Source organism: Cricetulus griseus, chromosome X, assembly GCF_003668045.3.
Source record: "Cricetulus griseus strain 17A/GY chromosome X, alternate assembly CriGri-PICRH-1.0, whole genome shotgun sequence".
Lineage (NCBI taxonomy): Eukaryota > Metazoa > Chordata > Mammalia > Rodentia > Cricetidae > Cricetulus > Cricetulus griseus.
Window position 1 is genome coordinate 31546197 of NC_048604.1, and position 8786 is coordinate 31554982.

Genomic DNA, 8786 nt, shown 5'->3' on the forward strand with positions numbered 1-8786 from the left:
GGACTTGTGGCCCCAAGGCTGCTTTTCTGGCCTCTTCATCGGCCATTCGGTTCCCTCTAGCCACTGGGTCATTTCCCTTCTGGTGTCCGGGGCAGTGTATAATGCTCAATCTTCGTGGCAGAGAAAGAGCCTGCAAGAGCTCTAGGATCTCAGTCTTATTTTTAATGTCTTTTTCTGCTGAAGTCAAAAGTCCCCGTCTCCGATAAATTTCTCCATGTACATGGGCTGTAGCGAAGGCATAGCGGCTGTCTGTATAGATATTGACTCTACGACCTTCAGCCATTTTGAGTGCTTGGGTCAGGGCAATCAGCTCTGCTCTCTGGGCTGAGGTTCCTGGCGGCAAGGCACTGGCCCATATTGTAGTCTGCCCGTCCACCGCCGCCGCCCCTGCCTTTCTATACCGTCTTGCAGAAAACTGCTCCCGTCTGTGAACCAGGTGTGCTCGGCTCCTGGTAGCGGTTGATCCATCAGGTCTTCTCGGGCTCCGCAGGTCTCGGCCAGGATTAGGCGGCAGTCATGGGGCAGAGCAGTTTCGGCATCCGCATCCGGAAGGAGGGTGGCTGGGTTTAAGGATGTTGCTGCCCCGAATCGCAGTCTGTCTGGGTTGAGGAGCAGAGCCTGGTAATGTGTCATTCGTGCATTCGAAAGCCATCGATCGGGGGGTTGTCGGACCACTGCCTCAATCGCATGTGGGGCTATCACTGTGAGTTGCTGACCCAGAGTCAATCTGTCCGCGTCCTTGGTCAGAACCGCCACAGCAGCCACCATCTGGAGGCAGGGGGGCCAGTCCATGGCCACATTGTCCAATTTCTTAGAGAAGTATGCTACAGGTCTTTTCCAGGGTCTGAGCTGTTGTGTTAAGACCCCTTTTGCCATCCCAGCCTTTTCGTCCACATAAAGGGTGAAAGGCTTGTTTATGTTGGGGAGGCTTAGTGCAGGGGCAGACAGTAAGGCCTTTTTGATGCCATCAAAGGCCTTCTGATGCTCCTCTGTCCATGAAAAAGGGGTGTTAGCCTTAGTCAGAGGATACAGTGGGGCTGCCAGCTCCGCGAAACCTGGGATCCAGAGACGGCAGAACCCTGCGCTGCCCAGGAATTCCCGAACTTCCCGGGAGCTCTTGGGTGCTGGAATCAGGGCTACAGCTTGCTTACGGCTCTCTGTTAGCCATCTCTGGCCACCCTGGAGCCGGTATCCTAAGTAGGTGACCTGTTCCCTGCAAAGTTGAGCTTTCTTTGCTGAAGCTCTGTACCCCAATTCCCCCAGCTTTTGCAGTAAGGCCCCGGTACCTTGGAGGCAGTCTTTTTCAGATTCCGCTGCCAGGAGGAGGTCATCTACGTATTGAAGCAGGATCAGGTTAGGGTTATGGATCCGGAAGTCTGCTAGGTCTTGGTGTAAGGCCTCATCGAAGAGAGTTGGTGAGTTTTTGAACCCCTGGGGGAGCCGTGTCCAAGTGAGCTGGCCAGAAAACCCAGTCTCCGGGTCCTTCCATTCAAACGCGAACATGGGCTGGCTCTGGGGACTCAGTCTGAGGCAAAAGAATGCATCCTTAAGATCTAGCACCGTGTACCAGATGTGGCTCGGAGGCAACATGCTCAGCAAGTTATAAGGATTGGGCACTGTCGGATGGATGTCCTCAGTTCTCCGGTTGACCTCCCGAAGGTCTTGAACGGGCCTGTACTCTCCCGTACCTGGTTTCTTTATGGGGAGAAGGGGGGTATTCCAAGGGCTGTGACAGGGCCTAAGGATGCCTTGTTGTAATAGTGTATTAATGTGTGGTCTGATTCCTTCCCGGGCCTCTTGGCTCAAAGGATATTGTTTAATGGCCGCTGGAGTGGCTGAGGGCTTGAGGTTGATAATTAAAGGAGGCTGATTTTTTGCCAACCCCATGCCTGCTGTTTCTGCCCAGGCTTGGGGATATTTTTCTAACCAGCTAGACTCCATGGTTGGCGAGGGGGGTAAGGGATCCTCTAGAAGTCTATATTCATCCTCGAGCCTTAAGGTCAGTACCTGGAGGGGTTGTCCCCCCTCTCCTGTGATGGTGGCACCCTTCTGATGGAAGTGAATGTGGGCTCCCACTTTAGAGAGGAGGTCTCTCCCTAATAAGGGGTAAGGACATTCGGGCACCAGCAAGAAGGAGTGAGTCACGTGTCCAGTGCTCAGGTGGACCTTACGTTCAGTTGTCCATCGATGTAGCTTTCCTCCGGTGGCACCCTGGATCCAGGCTGTCCGGGTGCTCAGGGGTCCCTGGGTCTGAGTCAGGACTGAGTGCTGAGCTCCCGTGTCTACCAAGAAAGTTACGGGTTGCCCCCCGACGTTAAGAGTTACCCAGGGCTCAGGGGGAGGCACCTGGCCCTGACTGTCCTAATCTCCCTTTTCCAGAGGGAGAATTGGGGTGGGCTTCTGCCTTGGATTCTTCGGGCAATGTTTGACCCAATGTCCTTTTTCCTTGCAATAAGCACACTGGTTTCTCTCCACTCTTGTTCTCCTTTTGTCTCCCAGGTTCCCTGTCTGACCTGGTCTATTTTCTGATCCCTGAACTAGAGTGGCCAAAATTTTAGCTAGCTCTTGGTTTTGCTTTTTGTCTCTTACATTCTCCCTGTCCTCCTGTAACTTTCGTAATCTTTCTTCCTTTTCTTCGGGAGTCTCTCTCTTATTGAAAATCTTTTCTGCTTCCTTTACTAAGTCTCGAAGGGTGTACCCCTGTAGCCCCTCAAGGCGCTGTAGTTTTGTGCGTATGTCAGGCGCCGATTGTCCAATGAATGACATGATTATATCTGCTTCCCTATCCTGAGCCTGGGGGTCAAAGGGTGTATACATTCTGTAGGCTTCCATCAAACGCTCTAGAAACCCTGCGGGGGTCTCTTCCAAGCCCTGAACTACCGCACGTACCTTGGCCAAATTTGTGGGGCGCCTTCCTGCCCCTTTGAGACCCGCCAACAGAGTCTGGCGATAAAGACGGTGACGCTCCCTACCGGCTGCTGTGTTGATGTCCCAGTCTGTCGGTCTGATCAAGGGAAAGACTTCATCTATTTCATTTGGGAGCTGGGTGGGTCTGCCATCTGGCCCCGGGACGTTCTTCCGGGCTTCTAGGAGTACCCGTTGTCTCTCCTCGGTTGTGAGGAGAATTTGTAATAACTGTTGGCAATCATCCCAGGTGGGCTGGTGGGTGATGAGGATAGATTCAATAAGACCTGTCAAGGCCTGGGGGTCCTGTGAAAAGGGGGGGTTATGTGCCTTCCAATTATAAAGGTCCGCAGAGGAGAAAGGCCAGTATTGGTAACGCCCCTCCCCCATCGACCGGAGGGGAAAAGCCTGGGAGATTCCAGAGCTGTCAGGCCCCTCCAGTGTTCTGTCTCTTCGAGATCGAAGTCGGGTGGACGGTGGCGACGGGTCCCCAGGGTCTCCGGTAGTAGAGCTCGGTGGTGGGGGGCTCTGGTCAGCTGCTGGGAGCTGGGATGCTGCCTGCTCAGCACTAGGGTAAGGAGGAGGGGAGTCCAGGAGGAGGAGATCCTCCTGTGTATCGGGCAAGACGGCAGGGGCTTTGGGCCTAGGGTTGGGAGGTCGGGGCTCTGTCAAGGGGAGCAGGGAAGAAGTCGAAGGGGGTGCAGAAGGAGTAGGTATAAGTGGAGCAGGCGAAGGCAGAGGTGTCAGGCGGGGGCCCGAAAGACGGGGTGGGAGGAAGGGCCTGACCCAGGGAGGAGGATCACGGCTCAGGCTCTCCCAGGTGACAATATAGGGTACCTGGTCGGGGTAGCCCCAAGGTCCTGGCTGGAAAACACGAGTTTTGACCTGTAAGATAGTAGTGAGGTCAAAGGTACCGTCTCTCGGCCAGCCTGTATTGAGAGCAGGCCATTCCGAGAAACAGAGAGTCCGCCACTTTTTCTTCCGGATCTCTACTGATTCCTTGCGTGCTCGGCTCAAAACATCCTGCCAGTGACCTAAAGTCAAACTTAAGGGGGTAGTTAGTTGCTGACCCATGGGGAGAAGCAGAGATTGACACGAATAACAAGCACAGTGGAACGAAATACAACAGACAGGACGGACCGCGGTAGACAGTTGGCGCCAAACAAGTTACAAAGCGGGAGGGAGGCAAAGTCCGGGGCGGCCGCTTCCCCAGAGAAATGAGACTTCGTCTCTTCTCCCTCCTCCAAATGGCCCTCAGACTCTCGTCTGGGCCGAACCAAAAGCTTACAAAGCGGGAGGGAAGCAAAGTCTGGGGCGGCCGCTTCCCCAGAGAAATGAGACTTCGTCTCTTCTCCCTCCTCCAAATGGCCCTCAGACTCTCGTCTGGGCCGAACCAAAACTCCTTACAAGACACAAAGACACAGAGACACAGAGACACATACACACAAATACATAGACTGTCTTACCTCCAACTGGCTGTGAAATTGAGTCTGGGGGGTGTCCTGATCTCGGTGGGACCTCCAAATGAAAGACCCTCGGACTGAGGAGTCTCTACAAATCAGACGACCCCCCCAAAAAACACTCAATGTCCAGTCCAGCTGATGCAAAAACAAGAGGTAAGTTTATTATGGGACGTTTGCGCAAACGGGCTTCCCAGTCCGACAGACAAAGAAGAAGCCCCGTTCCTCTAAAGCAGGCTCTTTTTATAGGAGAAAAAACCATAGGCTTTTAGGGGTTTGGGTACGTGACCAGAGTCACAGATCCTTTGGAGATCTCTTATCTTTGGGGCCGGATGGTCTTCTGGCTCAGTGGGATAGTCTGTTTCTATCCTCATGACCCTAGGGCAGGGTGGCCCTCTAGGAATTCTTGGTATTCAGTTAGGTTGTCTTGTGGCCTTGTAAGGGAGTTATATCTGCCAGCTAAGAAATTCCAGGGGCTTGGGTCATTGTGACCTTGGTTAGGTTTTAAGTCAGGTCTCCCTGTTCTTAGGGTGAGAGGATTGTTTTTCTTCTTAGTTATTTCTTTGTTAATTCTAAAGTCCTTCAAAACAAAGGGCCCTGGAAAGGCACAGTATTTAGTAAACGAGCCATGAACAACAGAGCCGGTGAAAGAAATCATAGACAAAAAATAAAATAAAAAGCAAAAAGATCTGGCAGAAATCAAAAATCCGGCAGACAGGTTTGCTCGATAGGCCGCTGGAGCTGTGCGTGCCTACAGGTAGGTCACATGACCAAAATGGTGGCAACCGTAAGCCGCTTTTGTCTGTTTACCTGCTTGTTGGATGAAACCAGAAAGGTCCCTCTATGCATTTCCCATGGGTGAGGCAAGTTGAAAACCGGCAAAAAGCTCCTCTACGGATGCTCGTCTGCCCGTGGGAGTTGCCAGGGGCCTGGCCCCGAAGGGGACACAGCTGTCCCGAAACCGAAAAAGGACCCAGCAGTCCGAACTGAAAAAAGCAAAAAAGCACCGCTCCTGGAGCGGGATCCCATGCCTGACCTTTAGGAAATGCACCCAACAAGTGAAAGAAATAAAAAGCAAGATGTCAGGTGGCAGTGCTTGCCCGTGGAAGTCACTGAACTGAGTGGGTAGGCCTAAGCTAGGTCACGTGGTTATGACCAAGATGGTGGCCCCCAGGGTAGCCCACGTGGTTGATGGGGACCCCCGTAAGCACATTCTCAGTTGCCAGAAAAGTTTCAAACCTCATTCATGTGGAAAAATGAAAACCAGCAGACAAACAAAACTCTCAGAGCATCTCAAGCAGACATTGCCAACCAAGAACAAACAGTCAGAGAAAGAACAAACAGAACAATGAGGGACATTCTCAGGTGAAAGAAAGTTCCCACTGGGAGGCAGAACTCCGCTCATTTACCTACTCGCTGCCAGTAACCGAAAGATCCCGTAAAAATGTATTTCCCATGGGCAAGGCCAAAAAATGTACAGATTGCCCTGTCTGAGAGCACCCGGCCCGAAACCGAAAAATGGACCCAGAGTGAACAGCGCTGGGTCTGCCCCATGGAAGCGGTCTGGGTATCTTACCGGATTGTAGCGAATAGGCAGATCAGTGAGTTCAAGAGATCCTTAGTTGGAAAGCGGCGAGTTGAGTTCCGGCATCTCAGGCTGTTGTAGGCAGGAGGGAGTGCCAGGAAAAGCGGAGATGGAAGTGGGCTATGAGTTCAGATTTTAGGACCTCCGAGATTTCCCGTGCTCCTGGCAGGAAAAGTTACAAAGAAAGAAAAACTATCCCACCAGTTAGCTTTGGGAGAGGGTCTACAGAGAGAGCCTAAACCGGGTCGGGCGCCAAAATGTTATTGTTTTGTTTAAAAAGAAGAAAATGTCCCACAGTGTAAATATGTCTATATAAGCAGATTTATAGTTTACAGACTAGGTACAAAGGATTAAAGAGGCCACAGTAGAGTTTCAGGAAGTTATAGGAGTAGTAAAGACAGTCTCTATTGATTAGATTAAGAGGCCAAAGTTGTGAGGTCAAGGCGTTGTGAACCATCAGTTCAAGAGCAGAGCTATAGAGTTAGTCCAGCTACAGAGACCAAAGGACAGGATGGAGTCCCAGTGAAGGACTAGGTGGATGGATGGGCAGCAGGTCCAGGACCAGACAGTTGAGCATGTGTGTGAACAGACAGCACTTCAGTAGGCATGAACAAGCCAAGATGTAGTCCCTGTGGCCATGGGGAGTTCTCTGCCTGTGGATCTCTTGACAAACACCAAGTGGCAGGTCTGTGTGTTGTTACCACTGCTGTGTAAGGTGTCCTCTTCATGAGGTCCAGGTGAGGGAGTTACTCCGTTTACTTCATTTGTTATGCCCAATAAGTTCTTACATGCAGTTTTCCCGATATTTTATTTTATTTTATTTTTTTCCATTCATTTATTTAGCTCATAAATAAAGTCATGCACAATTATGATACAGAACACAGTATGTTCACAATGGCATGGCTAAATTAAACCAATTAACATGTTATATCACACATTCATCATTTTTGTTTTGAGAACACTTAAAGTATACTATCTCACAACTTTTAAAATATAGCATATTGTTATCAACCATATTTCCTGATGATTTTTTTATTTTGTTTTTTTGAGACAGGAGACAGGGTTTCTCTGTGAGATGGTCCTGGCTGTCCTGGAACTTGTTTAATAGACCAAGCTGTCCCCGGACTTATTAGATCTGCCTGCCTCTTCCAAGTGCTCCACCACTGCCTGACTGATACAGGATTTCACTGTGTCATAGCTGGTGGCTGGGAAATTCTCTGCTCTCTGTTTAGGCCTGGCTAGCCTCAAATCACAGAGGCTTCTGCCTCCTTATGAAGGGACCAGCTCCCCATTTTGGCAGCCATAACAGCTTGTCTGACCTTGTCTTAGTCACTAAGGTCAGATGCCTGCCTCGTGGCAAGGAACCAATCAGAAGTTAGCTGGTGGTACTATGCTTTAGGACTCTGGATGTGCTTTACAGACAAGCGCACAGCAATGACGTAGAGAGCATAGCAACCACCCTGGGAGGGCCTATGGGCCATAACATCCAGTTGACCAATCAACACAGGGCAAGCCCTCCAAGCCTGGAGGCACACCAATCCTGAACCTGTGCATACCCCTAGACACTCCCCTTACGCTGCCCTACAAGATCTGTCTGCAGCCCCTTTGAGCTGTCTTTGCTAGCCATCTGCCATGGTGGGTGGGTGAAAGACTGGACCTAACCTAACATGGAGTTAGCTTGTTAAACAACAATAAAGCCTCATGTAGTTTGCAGGAAGTTTTCGAATCTGCCTAGTGATTGGGGTGACTGCGGTCCTGGGCTGGGACCCCGGAGGCCTGAGTTTTCCAGGGGTCTAACACTTAGTGCTGAGATTAAAGATGTGTGTCACCATGTTTAATATCAGCTTCCTGAAAACCTTTTTAATAACTCGACTTTTAATCACCCAGCTTCCTGATATGGTTTTAATAATCCCATATCCTCCTATGGTCTCAATTCACCCAGATAAATTTATATATAGTGGCACCTTCTCATTTGTCCGTCTATGTTGTGTGGGTGGTCCTAGAATGACAGTACTGTTCATATGCTCACTCAGATGCTCAGTGTGCTCCAGCCTTAAAATGGAGTCAAAAGCTGCTGGTAAAATGGAGCCACCCAGGCCAGGCATCACGAGAAATTCATTATTTTGCATAATAAAGAGGAGCTTAGAACAGAACACAGCTTCACTTCAATACCCACCCAGTGTGATCTCCTTCACCCGCAATGGAAACTGGAGCAAGCTGGTACTCATGGGTCTCTCTTGGGACCTTGTATATGCAAAGTTACTTTTTATTTGTTATCTTTTCTTTGACTTTATAGATTATCATTATGGCTTACTTCTTTTAGTTTCTTATTCTTAATTATCCTTGCTTTTGCTCGTTTTTCTTCTTACATATACCTTTGAGCCATCTCAGATGGAGTCAGGGGTGAAAATATGGCATTAAGCAAGTACTTTGCTGAGAAGGCTTAGCATTTGAAAAATTGAAGGTCAAAGCTCAAGTCTACTTTTAGCCTATTGAATTTTTCTAATTTATGCTTTTCCCCCCTCTCATTAGGCTAATTAACACTTTCCTGTATGTATTAGGCCCATGGCTGTAATAAAATGAACAAATGACAATAAGCTTATTAACGGGTCTAATATCTAGGATACATACTGAAAATATGTTGTCATTGATCTAGTAGTCTGCTCCTAGAAGTGCCTCAAATAAGAATTCATTGAAGACAAAATTAGGGTATAGTAAATTATTTAACCACTTCCTCAATATATCATGGCTTCCTAGTCTTTACCATTGTGAAGCTGCAATCCCATAAACTAATCTGTTTGTGCACTTGCAGACTGTTAGTCATTCTGGAAATGTAT

At 49.4% G+C, this 8786-nt stretch overlaps 1 protein-coding gene across 1 annotated transcript; it reads right to left on the reverse strand.

Annotated features, from left to right (window-relative positions):
* Positions 1-306: 306 nt before the first annotated feature.
* Positions 307-8054, reverse strand: LOC113837550. Its single transcript, XM_027431932.1, is given in 3 exon segments — positions 307-3938; positions 4076-4306; positions 7979-8054. Coding segments are annotated over 3 exon segments (3939 nt in total).
* Positions 8055-8786: the final 732 nt, after the last annotated feature.